The 21361-nt window shown below is 43.1% G+C and overlaps 1 protein-coding gene across 1 annotated transcript in view; it reads left to right on the plus strand.

Annotated features, from left to right (window-relative positions):
* dmrt3a (doublesex and mab-3 related transcription factor 3a) overlaps positions 1-20999 on the plus strand; it is a 31665-nt gene extending 10666 nt beyond the window's left edge. The window contains exon 2 of the mRNA XM_014143609.2: positions 19320-20999. Coding sequence (XP_013999084.2) covers positions 19320-20398 — 1079 coding nt within the window. The 3' untranslated portion in view covers positions 20399-20999. The remainder of the gene's footprint in view (positions 1-19319) is intronic.
* The last annotated feature ends 362 nt before the right edge of the window (positions 21000-21361 follow it).

A 21361-nucleotide genomic window follows, 5' to 3' on the forward strand; every position in this document is an offset into this window, starting at 1 on the left:
CTGTCTCAACGTCAACAGTGAAGAGGCAACTCCGGGATGCTGGCCTTCTAGGCAGAGTTGCAAAGAAAAAGTTATTTCTCAGACTGGCCAATAAAAATAAAATATTAAGATGGGCAAAAGAACACAGACACTGGACAGAGATAGAAAGGTTAAAGACAGGTTTTAAAAGTATACTAGACATTTATAGAATAAATCATACCTAGTTTGATGATTATGTCATAATTAGTGAAAATATTTATTATTGATTTTATAGCTATTGATTAAATAGCTTTAAATGGAATTTTATAGATGTTATGTATTTATATAAAATAAAACTGGAATTTCTCCTCAAAACAAAGGTTGTAAAAGTATGCTAGACATTTCTAGAATAAATCATACCTAGTTTGATGTTTCTGTGACAAACAGTGAATTAGTTATTGATTTATATCGCTTCAAATGGCATTTTATAGATTTTATGTATTTCTATCAAGTCAAAACTGGAATTTCTACTCAAAGCTAAGGTTGTAAAAGTATACTAGACATTTATTGAATAAATAATATTTAGTTTGATGATTCTGTGACAAACGGTGAAATTTTTTATTGATTTTTACATTTTTAAATGGCTTTTGGCGAATGTCTGATGAATGTCTGTTCAATGTCTGAATGTGTGAATATAAAACCAACTTTACCTCAGTCTAGCTACCAACCATATTACATGAACTCTAAAAACGGAGTAAAAAGCTGACGTTTCTAAATATCCATTCTGGTGAAATAGAAGTAGCTATCATAATTACATATTATCTCAGTTATTGACAATTGTAAATAATTTTCTTTAGCATATTACCCCATATATACATAACGTTGGCTAACTTAGCTAGCTAGCAAGCTATTTCACTGTGCTGTTGTGGTAGCAGACATGTAAGATTTGTGTTACAGTTTGATATGTCAATTGTTTCACGTAAACTAGGTTTCTCTTTCTCTTTGGCTAGGTAGACCAGCTATAGATGTTACTTAACTAGGTCTAATCCCTGTCTCTGTTAGCCACAACGCCTTTCCCATTTGTCCATTGAAAAGTAGGCCTGATTCCACTCAGCAATGGCTGCATTGATAGACTTACGACAGATGCAATAGTCCTCATTCATGAGATTGCCAGATCACTTTGACCTTCTGGTTTTGGTGGGAGAATTAACCCACTCACTGGGTCATATGTCAACATCCCAGCATCAACAACCAAACTACAATCAAATCAAATCAAAAACCAAATCAATCCACTCCAGCAGTTGGTTCATCCAATCAACACTGCAGTTGGGTCATCCAAACACCCCAGCAGATGGGTCATCCAATCACCCAGCAGATGGGTCATTCAATCACCCAGCAGATGGGTCATCCAATCACCCCATCAGATGGGTCATCCAATCACCCCAGCAGATGGGTCATCCAATCACCCCAGCAGATGGGTCATCCAATCACCCCAGCAGATGGGTCATCCAATCACCCAGCAGATGGGTCATCCAATCACCCCAGCAGATGGGTCATCCAATCACCCCTGCAGATGGGTCATCCAATCACCCCAGCAGATGGGTCATCCAATCACCCCTGCAGATGGGTCATCCAATCACCCCTGCAGATGGCTCATCCAAACAGAACTGCAGTTGGGTCATCCAAACAGAACTGCAGTTGGGTCGTCCAAACAGAACTGCAGTTGGGTCATCCAAACATCCACCAGTTGGGTCATCCAATCACCCAGCATTTTTGAGTTTGTGTAGACCTATTACAAATGGTTTAGTTGCGAAACGCTATATATCAATTGTCTGGATGGAATTTTTTAATTTTTAATTTTTATTCACCTTTATGTAGCCTGGTAGGCTAGTTGAGAACAAGTTCAAATGTAATGTTCATATCCTGTATAGTCTATTTAATATTCATACCATGCATTGGTTTGCTTATAGGGCATTCTAGCGTGTGTATTATTTCCTTATCATGCAGGGTATTATTCAATGGCTTTAAGTTCAATCTTACATATTGTTTGTTTTTAGCTGCTTTCGAAAGCAAAAGTGAAAATGAAATCATTATTGGCATTGTTGAACACAATTTTCATAAAAGCAAGCTGATGGTTTGTGAAGGCTTTCCACTAGATGTTGGACCATTGCTGCAGGGAATTATTTCCATTCAGCCACAAGAGCATTCATGAGGTCGGGCACTGATGTTGGGCAATTAGGCCTGGCTCGCTGTCGGTGTTCCAATTCATCCCAAAGGTGTTCGATGGGGTTGAGGTCAGGGCTCTGTGCAGGCCAGTCAAGTTCTTCCACACGGATCTCGACAAACCATTTCTGTATGGACCTCGCTTTGTGCGCGGGGGCATTGTCATACTGAAACAGGAAAGGGCCTTCCCCAAACTTTTGCCACAAAGTTGGAAACACAGAATCATCTACAATGTCATTGTATGCTGTAGCGTTGAGATTTCCTTTCACCTGAACTAAGGGGCCTGAACCATGAAAAACAGCCCCAGACCATTATTCCTCCTCCACCAAACTTTACAGTTGGCACTCTGCTTTGGGGCAAGTAGCGTTCTCCTGACAGTCGCCAAACCCAGATTCATCTGTCGGACTGCCAGATGGTGAAGCGTGATTCATCACTCTAGAGAACACGTTTCCACTACTCCAGAGTCCAAAGGAGTCAAGATTTACACCACTCCAGCCGACACTTGGCATTGTGCATGGTGATCTTAGGCGTGTGCTGACTTTGCTTCCAGTCACTGAGCTCTTCAGTAAGGCCATTCTACTGCCAATGTTTGTCTATGGAGATTGCATGGTTGTGTGCTCGATTTTATACACCTGTCAGCAACGGGTGTGGCTGAAAAGCCAAATCCACTAATTTGAAGGGGTGTCTACGTTCTTTTGTGTATATATATATATATATATATATACTATATATATATATATATATCTTTTTTTGTGTGTGTGTATATGTAGTGCCATGCAGTCAGAGGCCGTTCTTTTGTGTATATAGTGTATAAACACACCTACTCATTCAAGGGATTTGCTTTATTTTTACGATATTCTACATTGTAGAATAATAGTGAAGACATCAAAACTATACATTTTTAACAGGGCATACCTATTAATTGAAATGAATTCCAGGTGGCTACCTCATGAAGCTGGTTGAGAGAATGCCAAGACTGTGCAAAGCTGTCATCAAGACAAAGGGTGGCTACTTTGAAGAATCTCAAATATAAAATATGTTTTGATTTGTTCATTACTTTTTTAGTTACTACATGTGTTATTTCATAGTTTTGATGTCTTCAAAGTTATTATACAGTATAGAAAAGAGTAAAAGTAAAGAAAAACCCTTGAATGAGTAGGTGTGTTGAGACTTTTTTAAGCCTGGACAACAATCTATTTCATATTTTTATGGTGGAGCTCAGAAGTATAAATCGATTATATCTCCAATATACAATGTCCGATTTGAAAAAAAAGTGACATATCAGATCCATACACGTATAAACTACTCATTATTGTTGTTGTTTGTTAAAAAGTGAAAAATAACTATAATACAATGATTATCAATTACTGCTGCAGATGGGCACACATTTCTTTTTTTTGCAGATACTAAAATACGACAATAACAACATAATAATAATAATATCCATCAAGAGTCCAATCCTTAAAGGATTAGCCTCTTTTTTTCAATTTTTGCCTAAAATCACATGCCCAAATCTAACTGCCTGTAGCTCAGACCTTGAAGCAAGGATATGCATATTCTTTGGACCATTTGAAAGGAAACACTTTGAAGTTTATGGAAATGTGAAAGGAATGTAGGAGAATATAACACAATAGATCTGGTAAAAGATAATACAAAGAAAATACCAACCATTCTTTTGTTTTTTTTGTACCGTCATCTTTGAAATGCAAGAGAAAGGCCATAATGTATTATTCCAGCCCAGGTGCAAGTTATATTTTGGCCACTAGATGGCATCAGTGTACGTGCAAAGTTTTAGACTGATCCAATGAACCATTGCATTTCTGTTAAAATGTTTGTATCAAGATTTCCCAAATGTGCCTAATTTGTTTATTAATAACTTTTCATGTTCAAAATTGTGCACTCTCCTCAAACAAGCTACTGTAAATTGGACAGTGCAGTTAGATTAACAATAATTTAAGATTTCTGCCAATATCAGATGTCCTGGGAAATGTTCTTGTTACTTACAACCTCATACTAATTGCATTAGCCTACGTTAGCCCCCACACCACTGCAGTGATATCAACAGACCACTACAGCTGGCCCAGAAGAGAGTGGCATGTCTTGCTCTTCATTGTAATCAGAGGGCTGATATAAATACTACGGATAGTAAATATCACATGCATAGGCAGATCATTTCATAAAAATGTAGCTATATAGGAGAAATCCCTGCCTCCAGCTGTTTGCTTATAAATTCTAGGGACAATAAGGAGGCCTGCATATTGTGAACGTAGCGTACGTGTAGGTATGTACGGCAGGACCAAATCGGGAGAGATAGGTAGGAGCAAGCCCATGTAATGCTTTGTAGGTTAGCAGTAACACCTTGAAATCAGCCCTAGCCTTAAAAGGAAGTCAGTGTAGAGAGGCTAGCACTGGGGTAATATGAACACATTTTTTGGTTCTAGTCAAGATTCTAGCAGCCGTGTTTAGCACTAACTGAAGTTTATTTAGTGCTTTACCCGGGTAGCCGGAAAGTAGAGCATTGCAGTAGTCTAACCTAGAAGTGACAAAAGCATGGATACATTTTTCTGCGTCATTTTTGGACAGAAAGTTTCAGATTTTTGCAATGTTACGAAGATGGAACAAAGCTGTCCTTGAAACAGCCTTGATATGTTCGTCAAAAGAGAGATCAGGGTCCAGAGTAACGCCGAGGTGCTTCACAGTTTTATTTGAGACGACTGTACAACCATCAAGATTAATTGTCAGATCCAACAGCAGATCTCTTTGTTTCTTGGGACCTAGAATTAGCATCTCTGTTTTGTCCGAGTTTAAAAGTAAAACATTTGCCGCTTTCCACTTCCTTATGTCTGAAACACAGGCTTCCACAGTAGGCAATTTTGGCGCTTCACCATGTTCCATCGAAAATGTACTCCTGTGTGTCATCCGCATAGCAGTGAAAGTTGACATTGTTTCCCGAATGACATCACCAAGAGGTAGAATATATAGTGAAAATAATATTAGTACTAAAACGGAACCTTGAGGAACACCAAAAGAATGTGGTGATCGATGATGTCAAAAGTAGCACAAAGGTCTAGGAGCACGAGGACAGATGCAGAGCCTGATGCCAACCTCTTTTGTGAGGAATGGGAGAAAAGATATAGGCCGATAGTTTTTTACATTTTCCGGGTTAAGGTTTGGCTTTTTCAAGACAGGCTTTGTAACTTTTAGTGAGATTCAAATCAAATCAATTCAAATTATATTTGTCACATGTGCCGAATACAACAGTGAAATGCTTCCTTATAAGCCCTTAATCAACAATGCAGTTTTACGAAAATACCTAGCAAAAGTAAGAAATAAAAGTAGGAAATATTTAAAGAGCAGCAGTAAAATAACAATAGCGAGGCTACATACAAGGGTCAATGTGTGGGGGCACCAGTAGGTCGAGGTAATTGTGGTAATATGTACATGTAGGTAGAGTTATTAATTAAAGTGACTATGCACAGCTGGTAACAGGGAGTAGCAGCAGCATAGAAGAAGTAGGGAGGGGCAATGCAAATAATCTGGGTAGCCATTTGATTAGATGTTAAGGAGTCTTATGGCTTGGGGGTAGAAGCTGTTTAGAAGCCTCTTGGACCTAGACTTGGCGCTCCGGTACCGCTTGCCGTGCGGTAGCAGAAAGAACAATCTATGACTAGGGTGGCTGGAGTGACAATTTTTAGGGCCTTCCTCTGACTCCGCCTGGTATAGTGATGTACTGGGCCGTACGCTCTACCCTCTGTAGTGCCATGCGGTCAGAGGCCGAGCAGTTGCCATACCAGGCAGTGATGCAGCCCGTCAGGATGCTCTCGATGGTGCAGCTGTAGAACATTTTGAGGATCTGAGGAACCATGACAAAGCTAATGAGGGGGAATAGATTTTGTCGTGACCTCTTCACGACTGTCTTGGTGTGCTTGGACCATGTTAGTTTGTTGGTGATGTGGACGCCAAGGAACTTGAAGCTCTCAACCTGCTCCACTACAGCCCCGTCGATGAGAATGGGTGCGTGTTCGGTCCTCCTTTTCCTGTAGTCAACAATAATCTCCATAGTCTTGATCACGTTGAGGGAAAGGTTGTTGTCCTTGCACCACAAGGTCAGGTCTCTGACCTCCTCCCTATAGGCTGTCTCGTCGTTGTCGGTCATCAGGCTTACCACTGTTGTGTCATCGGAAAACTTAATGATGGCGTTGGAGTCGTGCCTGGCCATGAGTCATGAGTGAACAGGAAGTACAGGAGGGGACTGAGCAGGCACCTCTGAGGGGCTCCTGTGTTGAGGATCAGCGTGGCAGATGTGTTGTTACCTACCCGCACCACCTGGGGGCGGCCCGTCAGGAAGTCCAGGATCCAGATGCAAAGGGAGATGTTTAGTCCCAGGGTCCTTAGCTTAGTGGTGAGCTTTGAGGGGACTATGGTGTTGAATGCTGAGCTGTAGTCAATGAATAGTATTCTCACATAGGTGTTTCTTTTGTCCAGGTGGGAAAGGGCAGTGTGGAGTGCAATAGAGATTGCATCATCTGTGGATCTGTTTGGGCCATATGAAAATTGTAGTGAGTCTAGTGTGTCTGCGATAATGGTGTTGATGTGAGCCATGACCAGCCTTTCAAAGCACTTCATGGCTACAGACGTGTGTGCTACGTGTCGGTAGTCATACAGGCAGGTTATCTTCATGTTCTTGGGCACAGGGACTATGGTGGTCTGCTTGAAACATGTTGGTATTACAGACTCAGACAGGGAGAGGTTGAAAATGTCAGTGAAGGTACTTGCCAGTTGGTCAGCGCACGCTTTGAGTACACGTCCGGATAATCCGTCTGGCCCTGTGGCCTTGTGAATGTTGACCTGGTTAAAGGTCTTACTTACATCGACTGCGGAGAGCATGATCACACAGTCGTCCGGAACAGCTAATGCTTTCATGCATGTTTCATTGTTATTTGCCTCGAAGCAAGCATGGTAGTTATTTAGCTCATCTGGTAGACTCGTGTCACTGGGCAGCTCTTGGCTGTGCTTCCCTTTGTAGTCTGTAATAGTTTGCGAGCCCTGCCACATCCGAAGAGCGCCGGAGCTGGTGTAGGACGATTTGATCTTAGTCCTGTATTGACGCTTTGCCTGTTTGATGGTTCTTTGGAGGACATAGCTTCCGGGTTATACGCTTCCAGCTTAGAGTCCCACTCCTTGAAAGCGGCAGCTCTAACCTTTAGCTCAGTGCAGATGTTGCCTGTAACCCATAGCTTTTGGTTGGGGTATTCACGTACAGTCACTGTGGGGACGACATCATCGATGCACTTACTGATAAAGCCAGTGACTGATGTGGTGTACTCCTCAATGCCATCGGAAGAATCCCGGAACATATTCCAGTCTGTGCTAGAAAAACAGTCCTGTAGTTTAGCATCTGCTTCATCTGACCACTTTTTTATAGACCGAGTCACTGGTGTTTCCTGCTTTAGTTTTTGCAGGAATCAGGGGGATATAATTATGATCAGATTTGCCAAATGGAGGGTGAGGGAGAGCTTTGTATGCGTCTCTGTGTTTTGGAGTAAAGGTAGTCTAGAGTTTTTTTCCCTCTGGGTGCACATTTAACATGCTGACAGAAATGAAGTAAAACTGATTTAAGTTTCCCTGCATTAAAGTCCCCGGCCTCTAGGAACGCCACCTCTGGATGATCGTGTTCCTGTTTGCTTATGGCGGTAGACAGCTCATTGAGTGTGGTCTAAGTGCCAGCATCGGTCTGTGGTGGTATGTAGATAGCTACGAAAAATACAGATGAAAACTCTCTAGGTAGATAGTGTGGTCTACAGCTTATCATGAGATACTCTACCTCAGGCAAGCAAAACCTCGAGACTTCCTTAGATATCGTGCACCAGCTGTTGTTTACAAATATACATAGACCGCTACTCCTTGTCTTACCAGAGGCTGCTGTTCTATCCTGCCGATACAGTGTATAACCATCCAGCTGCATGTTATCACATTTACATTTACATTTTAGTCATTTAGCAGACGCTCTTTTCATTAAAAAAATTCCGTACTGGTCCCCCGTGGGAATCAAGCCCAAAACCCTGGCGTTGCAAACACCATGCTCTACCAACTGAGCCAATGTCGTCATTCAGCCGTGACTTGGTGAAACATAAGATATTACAGGTTTTACTGTCCGGTTGGTAGGAAATACCCGCTTTTAGTTCGTCCCATTTATTTTCCGGTGATTGTACGTTGGCTAACAGAACGGATTGCAAAGGCAGATTAGCCACTTGTCGCCTGATCCTCACAAGGCACGCCGACCTCCTTCTGCGAATGACAGGGATGTGGGCCAGTTCGGGTGTCTGGAGTAAATCCCTCCCGTCTGACTCATTAAGGAAATATCATTCATCCAATTAAAGGTGAGTAATCGCTGTTCTGATTTCCAGAAGCTCTTTTCGGTCATAAGAGACGGTAGCAGCATCCTTATGTACAAAATAAGTTCACGGTGCAACTTCATCTAGGGTATTACGGAAGGTTAAATTTAGATCCTCAGTTAGGTGGTCAACCGATTTTTGTACTCCGACTTCCTTGTGTAGGTGGAGGGAGTCTGGAAGGGCATCTAGGAATCTTTGGGTTGTCCAAGAATTTATAGCACGGCTTTTGATGATAATTGGTTGGGGTCTGAGCAGATTATTTGTTGCGATTGCAGACGTAAAAAGATGGTGGTCCGATAGTCCAGGATTATGAGGAAAAACATTTAGATCCACAATATTTATTCAACGAGACAAAACTAGATCCAGGGTTTGAATGTGGCGATGACTAGGTTTGGAGACATGTTGGACAAAACCCACTGAATCGATGATGCCTCCGAAAGCTTTTTGGAGTGGGTCTGTGGACTTTTCCATATGAATACTAAAGTCACCAAAAATGTGAATATTATCTGCCATGACTACAAGGTCCAATAGGAATTCAGGAGGCCTCTAAACAGTAGCAATAAAAAGTGATTTAGTAGGCTGCATAGATTTCTGCATGGATTTCATGATTTGTAAATTTAAATTTGCTGTCATAAATGTTAGCAACCTCCGCCTTTGCGGGACACACTGGGGATATGGTCACTAGCGTAACCAGGAGGAAAGGCCTCATTTAATACAATAAATTCATCAGGCTTGAGCCATGTTTCAGTCAGGCCAATCACATCAAGATTATGATCAGTGATACGTTCATTAACCTCTCTGGGGTATGTGGGACGCTAGCGCGGGACACACTATTCAACAGCCAGTGAAATAGCAGGGCGGCAAATTCAAAACAACAAAAATCTCATAATTCAAATTTCTCAAACATACAACTATTATATCCCATTTTAAAGATACACTTCTAGGTAATCCAACGACATTGTCCAATTTCAAAGAGGCTTTATGTCGAAAGCATACCATTAGATTATGTTAGGACAGCGCCGAGAGAAGAAAAACCACACAGCCATTTTCCAAGCAAGGAGAGGCGTCACAAAAACCAGAAATACAGCTAAAATGAATCACTAACCTTTGATGATCTTCATCAGATGGCACTCATAGGACTTCATGTTACACAATACATGTATGTTTTGCTCGATAAAGTTCATATTTATATCCCAAAAAAACATTTTACATTGGCGTGTAATGTTCAGAAATGTTTTGCCTCCCAAAACTTCTGGTGAATGAGCACATCAATTTACAGAAATACTCATCATAAACGTTGATAAAATATTCAACTGTTATTCAAACAATTATAGATACACTTCTCCTTAATGCAACCGCTGTGTCAGATTTCAAAAAAGCTTTACGGCGAAAGCAAATTTTGCAATAATCTGAGTACAGCGCTCAGATATCAAAACAAGCCATAACAGATACTCCCCATTTTGAAGTCAACAGTAATGACAAAAATTACATTAGAAATATTCACTTACCTTTGATGATCTTCATCAGAATGCACTCCCAGAAATCCCAGTTCCACAATAAATGTTTGTTTTGTTCGATAAAGTCCATCATTTATGTCCAAATACCTCCATTTTGTTTGTGTGTTTAGTCCACTACTCCAAATGCAGGAAGCACGCGCAAAATGTCACAAAGAAAAGTGAAAGAAAGTTATATTTACGTTCGTAGAAACATGTCAAACGATGTATAGCATCAATCTTTAGGATGTTTTTATCACAAATCTTCAGTAATATTCCAACCGGACAATTCCAATGTCTTCAAAAAAGAAAGGAACACAGCTAACTCTCACGTGAGTGTGCGCCACTGAGCTCATGTCATTTTCTCACTCATCTACTTTGAGGAGCTCTTATTCTCTCCCCAGTCACAATAGAAGCATGAAACAACATTCTAAAGACTGTTGACATCTAGTGGAAGCGTTAGGAAGTGCAAAATGAACCCTAAGTCACTGTATACTGTATAGGCAATCACTTGAAAAACTACAAACCTCAGATTTCCACACTTCCTGGTTGGATTGTTCCCAGGTTTTTGCCTGCCATATGAGTTCTGTTATACTCACAGACATCATTCAAACTATTTTAGAAACTCCAGAGTGTTTTCTATCCAAATCTACTAATACTATGCATATCCTACCTTCTGAACCTGAGTAGCAGGCAGTTTACTACGGGCATGCCTTTCATCTGGACATCAAAATACTGCCCCCTACCCTAGAGAAGTTAACTACAGCTGCCTTGGAAGTGAAGGATCTAACATTAAGTAGCCCTATTTTGAGATGTGAGATAGCACAATCTTTTTCAATAATGGAAGGAATGGTGGAGGTCTTTATTCCAGTGAGATTGCTAAGGCGAACACCGCCATGTTGTGTTTTGCTCAACCTAGATCGAGGCACAGACACGGTCTTAATGGGGATAGCTTAGCTGACTACACTTACTGTGCTAGTGGCAGACTCCACTAAGCTAATCTGAGAACAAGGCTTCCTAAATTCTATCAGCATATCGAATGCACGACACGAGCTGGTAGCATTCTGGACCATTGCTACTCTAACTTCCGCGATGCATTCAAAGCCCTCCCCCTCCCTCCCTTCAGCAAATCTGACCATGACTCCATTTTGTTGCTCCCATCTTATAGACAGAAACTTAAACAGGAAACGCCTGTGCTCAGGTCTATCCAACGCTGGTCTGACCAATCAGATTCCACGCTTCAAGATTGCTTCGATCACGTGGACTGGGATATGTTCCGGGTAGCATCAGACAACAACATTGACGTATACGCTGATTCGGTGAGCGAGTTTATTAGCAAGTGCATCGGTGATGTTGTACCCATGATGGCAGCATTCGCGCTAAACTGAAAGTGCGAACCTCCGCTTTTAATCATGGCAAGGCGAATGGAAACATGACCGAATACAAACAGTGTCGATATTCCCTCCGCAAGGCAATCAAACAAGCAAAGAATCAGTACAGAGGCAAAGCAGAGTCGCAATTCAACAGCTCAAACACGAGACATATGTGGCAGGGTCTACAGTCAATCACGGATTACAAAAAGAAAACCAGCCCCGTCGCGTACGACGTCTTGCTCCCAGACAAATTAAACAACTTCTTTGCTCACTTTGAGGACAATACAGTGCCACTGACACGGCCCACTACCAAAGCCTGTGGGCTCTCCTTCACCGTGGCCAATGTGAGTAAAACATTTAAACGTGTTAACCCTCGCAAGGCTGCCGGCCCAGACGACATCACTAGCCACATCCTCAGAGCATGCGCAGACCAGCTGGCTGGTGTGTTTACAGACATATTCAATCAATCCCTATCCCAGTCTGCTGTGCTCACATGCTTCAAGATGGCCACCATTGTTCCTGTTCCCAAGAAACCAAAGGTAACTGAACTAAATGACTATCGCCCCGTAGAACTCACTTCTGTCATCATGAAGTGCTTTGAGAGACTACTCAAAGATCATATCACCTCCACCCTACCAGATACCCTAGACCCACTCCAATTTTCTTACCACCCCAATAGGTCCACAGACGACGCAATCACCATCACTGTGCGCACTGCCCTATCCCATCTGGGTAAGAGGAATAGCTATTTAAGAATGCTGTTCATTGACTACAGCTCAGCATTTAACACCATAGTACCCTCCGAACTCGTCATTAAGTTCGAGAGCCTGGGTTTCGACGCCGCCTTGTGCAACTGGGTCCTGGACTTTCTGACAGGCCGCCCCCAGGTGGTGAGGGTAGGAATCAACATCTCCACCCGCTGATCCTCAACACTGGGGCCCCTCAAGGGTGTGTTCTCAGCCCTCTCCTGTACTCCCTGTTCACCCGTGACGGCATGGCCATGCATGCCTCAAACTCAATCATCAAGTTTGCAGATGACACTACGGTGGTAGGCTTGATTACCAACAACGACGAGACGGCCTACAGGGAGTGGCCCCTCGGAGTGTGGTGTCAGGAAAATAACCTCTCACTCAACGTCAACAAAACAAAGGAGATGATTGTGAATTTCAGGAAACAGCAGAGGGAGCACCCCTCCATCCACATCGATGGGACAGAGGTGGAGAAAGTGGAAAGTTTTAAGTTCTTTGGCGTACACATCACAGACAAACTGAAATGGTCCACCCACACAGACAGCGTGGTGAAGAAGGCGCAACAGCACCTCTTCAACCCCAGGAGGCTGAACAAATGTGTTTTGTCACCGAAAACACTCAAACGTTTACAGATGCACAATCGAGAGCATCCTGTCGGGCTGTATCACCGCCTGGTACGGTAACTGCTGCACCCACAACCGCAAGGCTCTCCAGAGGGTTGTGCGTTAAGCACAACGCATCATCGGGGGCAAACTACCTGCCCTCGAGGACACTTACGCACCTGATGTCACAGGAAGGCCAAAATGATCATGAACGACGACAACCACCCGAGCCACTGCCTGTTCACCCCGCTATCATCCAGAAGGCGAGGTCAGTACAGGTGCATCAAAGCTGGGACCGAGAGACTGAAAAACAGCTTCTATCTCAAGACCATCAGACTGTTAAACAGCCATCACTAACATTGAGTGGCTGCTGCCAACATACTGACTCAAATCGCTGGCCACTTTAATACATGTAATAAATGGATTGAATATATGTATCACTAGTCACTTTAAATAACACCACTTCAATAATGTTAACATATCCTACATTACTCATCTCATATGTGTATACAGTACTCTATACCATCTACCGCATCTTGCCTATGCTGCACGGCCATCGCTCATCCATGTATTTATATGTACATATTCTTATTCATCCCTTTACATTTGTGTGTATGAGGTAGTCATTGTGAATTTGTTAGATTACTTGATAGATATTACTGCACTGTCGGAACTAGAAGCACAAGCATTTCGCTACACTCACATTAACATCTGCTAACCAATAACCAATAACATTTGATTTGATTTGAGGCTGGCTAACTGCCTGCATTGAGACCCAATCAATGGACACCAAGAATACTACAAATAATATATCAAGCACCATTACTGCATTAATCCACCCAGGAATAGATCAAACTGCATTAATCCACCCAGGAATAGGTTACAATCCATTAATCCACCCAGGAATAGATCAAACGCATTATTCCACCCAGGAATAGATCAACCTGCATTATTCCACCCAGGAATAGGTTACAATCCATTAATCCACCCAGGAATAGGTTACAATCCATTAATCCACCCAGGAATAGATCAAACTGCGTTAATCCACCCAGGAATAGATCAAACGCTTTATTCCACCCAGGAATAGATCAAACTGCATTATTCCACCCAGGAATAGGTTACAATCCATTAATCCACCCAGGAATAGGTTACAATCCATTAATCCACCCAGGAATAGATCAAACTGCGTTAATCCACCCAGGAATAGATCAAACTGCATTAATCCACCCAGTAACAGATCAAACTCTATTAATCCACCCAGTTACAGATCAAACTCTATTAATCCACCCAGTTACAGATCAAGCTCTATTAATCTACCAGGAACAGATCAAGCTCTATTAATCTACCAGGAACAGATCAAGCTCTATTAATCTACCAGGAACAGATCAAGCTCTATTAATCTACCAGGAACAGATCAAGCTCTATTAATCTACCAGGAACAGATCAAGCTCTATTAATCCACCCAGTAACAGATCAAACTCTATTAATCCACCCAGTTACAGATCAAACTCTATTAATCCACCCAGTAACAGATAATGTATGCCCTTGCCTTGTCTTTTATATTTATCAAACGAATAGACAATTATCAAAATGTTAATGTACATTTAACATCACTGCTTAACATCACACGACTCAGTACTGATACTCCCTCTATATAGCCATGTTATTTTTCCTCGTTATTGTTAATCATTATTCACTGTGGATATATTCCTTGTGTAACTATTTCTTTTCTTTTAGGTAACTTTGTATTGAAGCTATCTGCAGTCACAGTCAGACACTGTAGCCTAACTATCTTGATTCTATGTTTAATGGAGATCCTTTGTGACTAAAGTGACGCGGAAGGGCAAAAAACTAAAAACATCTAACGACTCAACACTACTAAGGTTCTGGGAATAGAGGCCCTGATTGTTCAGCATTGTCCAGAGAAAGGATAGACACAGTGATAGAACACAAGGCTAGGACACAAGGACAGACACAGGTATAGAACACAAGGCTAGGACACAAGGCTAGGACACAAGGCTAGGACACAAGGACAGACACAGTGATAGAACACAAGTCTAGGACACAAGGCTAGGACACAAGGCTAGGACACAAGGACAGACACAGTGATAGAACACAAGGCTAGGACACAAGGACAGACACAGTGATAGAACACAAGGCTAGGAAACAAGGCTAGGACACAAGGATAGAACATAAGGCTAGGACACAAGGATAGAACACAAGGCTAGGGCACAAGGATAGACACAGTGATAGAACACAAGGCTAGGACACAAGGACAGACACAGGTATAGAACACAAGGCTAGGACACAAGGATAGACACAGTGATAGAACGCAAGGCTAGGACACAAGGACAGACACAGTGATAGGACACAAGGCTAAGACACAAGGATAGAACACAGTGATAGAACACAAGGCTAGGACACAAGGATAGGACACAAGGATAGACACAGAGATAGAACACAAGGCTAGGACACAAGGATAGAACACAGAGATAGAACACAAGGCTAGGACACAAGGACAGACACAGAGATAGAACACAAGGCTAGGACACAGGGATAGAAAACAGCGATATAGCACGGGGATATATCACGGGGATAGAACACAGGGATAGAACACAGATATATAACACAGGGATAGAATACAGGGATAGAACACAGGGATAGAACACAGGGATAGAACACAGGGATAGAACACAGGGATATAACACAGGGATAGAACACAGTGATAGAACACGGCGATATAACACAGGGATATAACACGGGGATAGAACACGGGGATATATCACGGGGATAGAACACAGGGATAGAACACAGATATGTAACACAGGGATAAAACACAGGGATAGAAAACAGGGATAGAACACATGGATAGAACACAGGGATAGAACACAGGGATAGAACACAGAGATATAACACATAAATCTAACACAGGGATAAAACACATACATCTAACACAGGGATATAACACAGGGATAGAACACAGGGAATGAACACAGTGATAGAACACAGAGATATAACACATAAATCTAACACAGGGATCAAACACAGAGATATAACACACTGATAGAGCACAGAGATAGAACACAGGGATAGAACACAGAGATAGAACACAGGTTTCAAACACAGAGATATAACACAGTGATCGAGCACAGAGATAGAACACAGAGATAGAACACAAGGCTAGGACACAAGGATAGAACACAGTGATAGAACACAAGGCTAGGACACAAGGCTAGGACACAAGGATAGACACAGGGATAGATCACGGGTATAGAACACCGGGATAGAACACGGGGATAAAACACAGGGATAGAACACCGGGATAGAAAACGTGGATAGAACACTGGGATAGAGCAAGGGGATAGAACACAGAGATAGAACCCAGGGATAGAACACAAGAATAGAACACAGAGATAGAACACAAGGATAGAACACAGTGATAGAACACAAGAATAGAACACAGTGATAGAACACAAGGATAGAACACAGGGATAAAACACAGGGATAGATCACGGGGATAGAACACCGGGATAGAACACCGGGATAGAACACGGAGATAGAACACCGGGATAGAACACTGGGATAGAACACGGGGATAGAACACAGGGATAGAACACCGGGATAGATCACGGAGATAAAACACAGTGATAGAACACAGAGATAGAAAACTGAGATATAACACAGGGATAGAACGTGGGAAAAGAACACAGTGATATAACAAATAGATAGAACACAGTGATAGAACACAGGGATAGAACACAGAGATATAACACAGGGATAGAACATGGGGAAAGAACACAGTGATATAACAAATACATATAACACAGTGATAGAACACAGAGATAGAACACAGAAATATAACACAGTGATAGAGCACAGAGATAGAACACAGGGATCGAACACAGTGATAGAGCACAGCGATAGAACACGGGGATAGAACATGGGGATAGAACACAGTGATAGAACACAGGGATAGAACACAGGGATAGAACACAGGGATAGAGCACAGAGATAGAACACAGGGATCGAACACAGTGATAGAGCACAGCGATAGAACACGGGGATAGAACACGGGGATAGAACACAGTGATAGAACACAGGGATAGAACACAGGGATAGAACACTGAGATATAACACAGGGATAGAACGTGGGAAAAGAACACAGTGATATAACAAATAGATAGAACACAGTGATAGAACACAGGGATAGAACACAGAGATATAACACAGGGATAGAACATGGGGAAAGAACACAGGGATATAACAAATAGATATAACACAGTGATAGAACACAGAGATAGAACACAGAAATATAACACAGTGATAGAGCACAGAGATAGAACACAGGGATCGAACACAGTGATAGAGCACAGCGATAGAACACGGGGATAGAACACGGGGATAGAACACAGTGATAGAACACAGGGATAGAACACAGGGATAGAACACAGGGATAGAACACAGGGATAGAACACAGGAATAGAACACAGATATATAACATAGGGATAGAGCACAGAGATAGAACCAGGGATAGAGCACAGAGATAGAACCAGGGATAGAACACAGGGATAGAACAGAGGGATAGAACACAGGGATATAATACAGTGATAGAACACAGGGATAGAACACAGGGATAGAACACAGGGACAGAACACAGGGATCGAATACAGGGATAGAATACAGGGATAGAATACAGGGATATAATACAGTGATAGAACACAGGGATAGAACACAGGGATCGAACACAGTGATAGAGTACGGCGATAGAACACGGGGATAGAACACGGGGATAGAACACAGTGATAGAACACAGGGATAGAACACAGGGATATAACACAGGGATAGAACACAGGAATAGAACACAGATATATAACATAGGGATAGAACACAGAGATATAACACAGTGATAGAACACAGGGATAGAACACAGAGATATAACACAGTGATAGAACACAGAGATATAACACAGGGATAGAACACAGGGATAGAACACAGAGATAGAACACAGAGATAGAACACAGGGATAGAACACAGAGATAGAACACAGGGATAGAGCACAGATATATAACACGTGATAGAACACAAAGATAGAACACAGGGATGGAACACTATATGGAACCCAAGGGTGCTGTATCGAACCAACTTTGGTTCATTGAAGAAGAACCCCTGGGGTTCTGATTAAAGAACCATAAAAAAGGTTTCTAAATAGAAGCTTTAGGGATGCCATATAGGTAGCACGCAATAGAATCCTTATTGGTTCTATCCAGAACCTTTTTTTCTAAGAGTGAAGGATAGAATTCAGGGCATGAAGGTGAAATTGGTATCGACTTCACATCAGGCCCATTTCAGTGTGAGGGATGAAGGGATATAGTTAGAAAGAGTACAGTACTCCAGACTGGACAGCTTCTAATCGAATGTAATCACCATCATTTCTCCACGAAGTAAACTCTCTGTGAAATGTTACCAAGCAACAGCCAATCTGTTTACAACATGTGGTCAAAGACCATTGATGGGAGATTCCTCACTGACACACAGTGACACACTCAGCACTTCCTGCTAACAGCTTTTCGAGGAGAAAAAAAAAGTTAACGGTCATAAATTGTGGAGTGGTAGACAAGTTGATAATGTCTTCAGCCCGTTCTAGACCTCCATGTTGCATTCCTCCTCCTAGAGGGTCGAGGCCTTGGGCCCTCCGCTTGCAGTCAGGTGGAGATAGGCCCTGGCAAATTGAGATTCATGTCAGCTTATTGAATTCATCTCCATTTTCCAGGTTATACTATTGGACTTAAGTTAACATTATGACTCTGTTGTAGTAAAATTATTTAGTTATTTCTGAGCTGTCTCTGTAGTCCTGACAGGATGTGTTTCTGTGTTCTCTGTAGTCCTGACAGGATGTGTTTCTGTGTTCTCTGTAGTCCTGACTGAGGATGTGTTTCTGTCTCTGTAGTCCTGACTGAGGATGTGTTTCTGTCTCTGTAGTCCTGACTGAGGATGTGTTTCTGTCTCTGTAGTCCTGAGTGAGGATGTGTTTCTGTCTCTGTAGTCCTGACTGAGGATGTGTTTCTGTCTCTGTAGTCCTGACAGGATGTGTTTCTGTCTCTGTAGTCCTGACTGAGGATGTGTTTCTGTCTCTGTAGTCCTGACTGAGGATGTGTTTCTGTCTCTGTAGTCCTGAGTGAGGATGTGTTTCTGTCTCTGTAGTCCTGACTAGGATGTGTTTCTGTGTCTCTGTAGTCCTGACTGAGGATGTGTTTCTGTCTCTGTAGTCCTGACTGAGGATGTGTTTCTGTCTCTGTAGTCCTGACTGAGGATGTGTTTCTGTCTCTGTAGTCCTGACAGGATGTGTTTCTGTCTCTGTAGTCCTGAGTGAGGATGTGTTTCTGTCTCTGTAGTCCTGACTGAGGATGTCTTTCTGTCTCTGTAGTCCTGACTGAGGATGTGTTTCTGTCTCTGTAGACCTGACTGAGGATGTGTTTTTGTGTTCTCTGTAGTCCTGACTGAGGATGTGTTTTTGTGTTCTCTGTAGACCTGAGTGAGGATACGTCGGGGGACCACTCCGGCGGGGAGAACGGTGGTGGTAGCGGCAGTGAGAAGGACCAGGACCCTAGCAGCTCCCCCGAGGGCTCCAAGCCTTCTTGCTTCACCCCTGAGCCCCCGGACACCCCAAACCAGGCTGAGGAGTGCCGCTACAGCTTCCCCCAGCCCATTCCCAGCCTCCCTCTCCCTCTAGCCTTTCCCAAGACCTGCAGCACCTCTCCAGAGCCCAAGGCAGACAGCCCCACTAAGGGCTACCCCGGGGTTGGGGCAGGGGGGCTGCCAGGGGACCACAGCCTAGTGATTGAGGGCCTGTCTGGGTCTGTCTCCCTTCCCTTCAACCTGCGAGCCAACCGGCCACCCCTGGAGGTGCTGAAGAAGATCTTCCCTTCCCACAAGCCCCCGGTGCTGGAATTGATCCTGCAGGGGTGTGGAGGGGACCTGGTGGGGGCCATCGAGGTGCTGCTGTCCAGCCAGGCCCAGGAGGCCAGGGGGGTTCACCCCCACCCCGACACCCTAGTCCTTCCCTCTAACGGCCACCTCCTCGATCACCCCCTGGGGTCCTACCACCCTCTGGCCTCCGCCGCTAAGTGGTCTGTGGGCTCTGCTTTCAGGGTGCCTGAGTCCCTGCGCTTCTCGTCTGACTCGTCGTCCGGCCCCCTGGCCCTACACCCCGGGTCTTTCCCCCATCCCCCCCGCTACCCCTTGATGCTGAGGAACTCTCTGACACGCGGTGGCCAGGTCGGACCCTTCTGCAACGACGTGACGCTGTGGAACACCATGACACTGCAGCAGCAGTACCAACTCAGGTCAGCTCAGTACGTCTCTCCTTTCTCCTCCACTGGTGTCTTCCAACGCTCTCCGCTCCTCTCCTCTTCCTCCTCCTCCTCTCCGCTCCTCTCCTCCTCCCGCCCCCAGGAAGAGCACCGTCACTCCCAGCTGGAGGAGGGCTGCCACCCTGCCCCCATCCCCTCCACCCCCGGGGCCAAACAGACCCTCTACACCCATGAGGAGGAGTACGAGGACCGCTCCGACTCCTCCGACTCACGAATTCTCAACTCTTCCACCTGAACCTCCTGAACCACCCGAACCTATGGGTTATATCTCTATACCTGAACCAATGAAACAATTAACCTGTGGGTTAGATCTCTATACCTAAACCAATGAAACGATGAACCTATGGGTTATATCTCTATACCTAAACCAATGAAACAATTAACCTATGGGTTATAGCTCTATACCTGAACCAATGAAACAATGAATCATGCCGCACTGGCTACTTAAGCACCAAAAAATGTATTGTGAACGAATCTTTAATGTGAATAATGCAAGAGTGGGTATCAAGACAGGTTGTTGTCTTGAACTGAACTTTGTTGCGCAGCCATCGGCCCCCTACAGGTAATGTAGCTGAATGTTAGGTCGTAACATTATCTCTCTACAGCTAATGTAGCTGAATGTTAGGTCGTAACATTATCTCTCTACAGCTAATGCAGCTGAATGCTAGATCGTAACATTATCACATGGATATGACCAAAAATAATGGGATCACATAGATCACGTGTTTGTGAACATTAATCTCTTTCCAGACAGTATGCATGTAATGTTCTGTGAATAATATGTCCTTGATGTTAAGATGCATGTCAAGATTATTAATAAACATAGACGATAATAGCAAAAACACTGTGTCCTCTTTATTGACAAAATTATAAATACAACTGGTGCAAATTGGTTACTATACTAAATGAATGGTATACTATAATGTAGTTTAATGTAGAATAACCCACAAGAGCAGGGATCAACAACTCAATTCAGCTGTGGGACGATTTTTACTGGAGCGGATGTTCGGGGAGGGGGGCAGGATGATAATTACAAATCATCTGCAAATTGACTGCAATAATCCCAAACAGATATGTTAGACTAAAACAACATCATTTCAAACCTTGCTTTGTGTACAATCACGTGTCTCTGTACTATGGGTGGGAATACGATTTTGGAACAGATTTCTTAAATTCAAATCACTTGGATGATTTGCTG

Source organism: Salmo salar, chromosome ssa15, assembly GCF_905237065.1.
Source record: "Salmo salar chromosome ssa15, Ssal_v3.1, whole genome shotgun sequence".
In the NCBI taxonomy this organism is placed as follows: domain Eukaryota; kingdom Metazoa; phylum Chordata; class Actinopteri; order Salmoniformes; family Salmonidae; genus Salmo; species Salmo salar.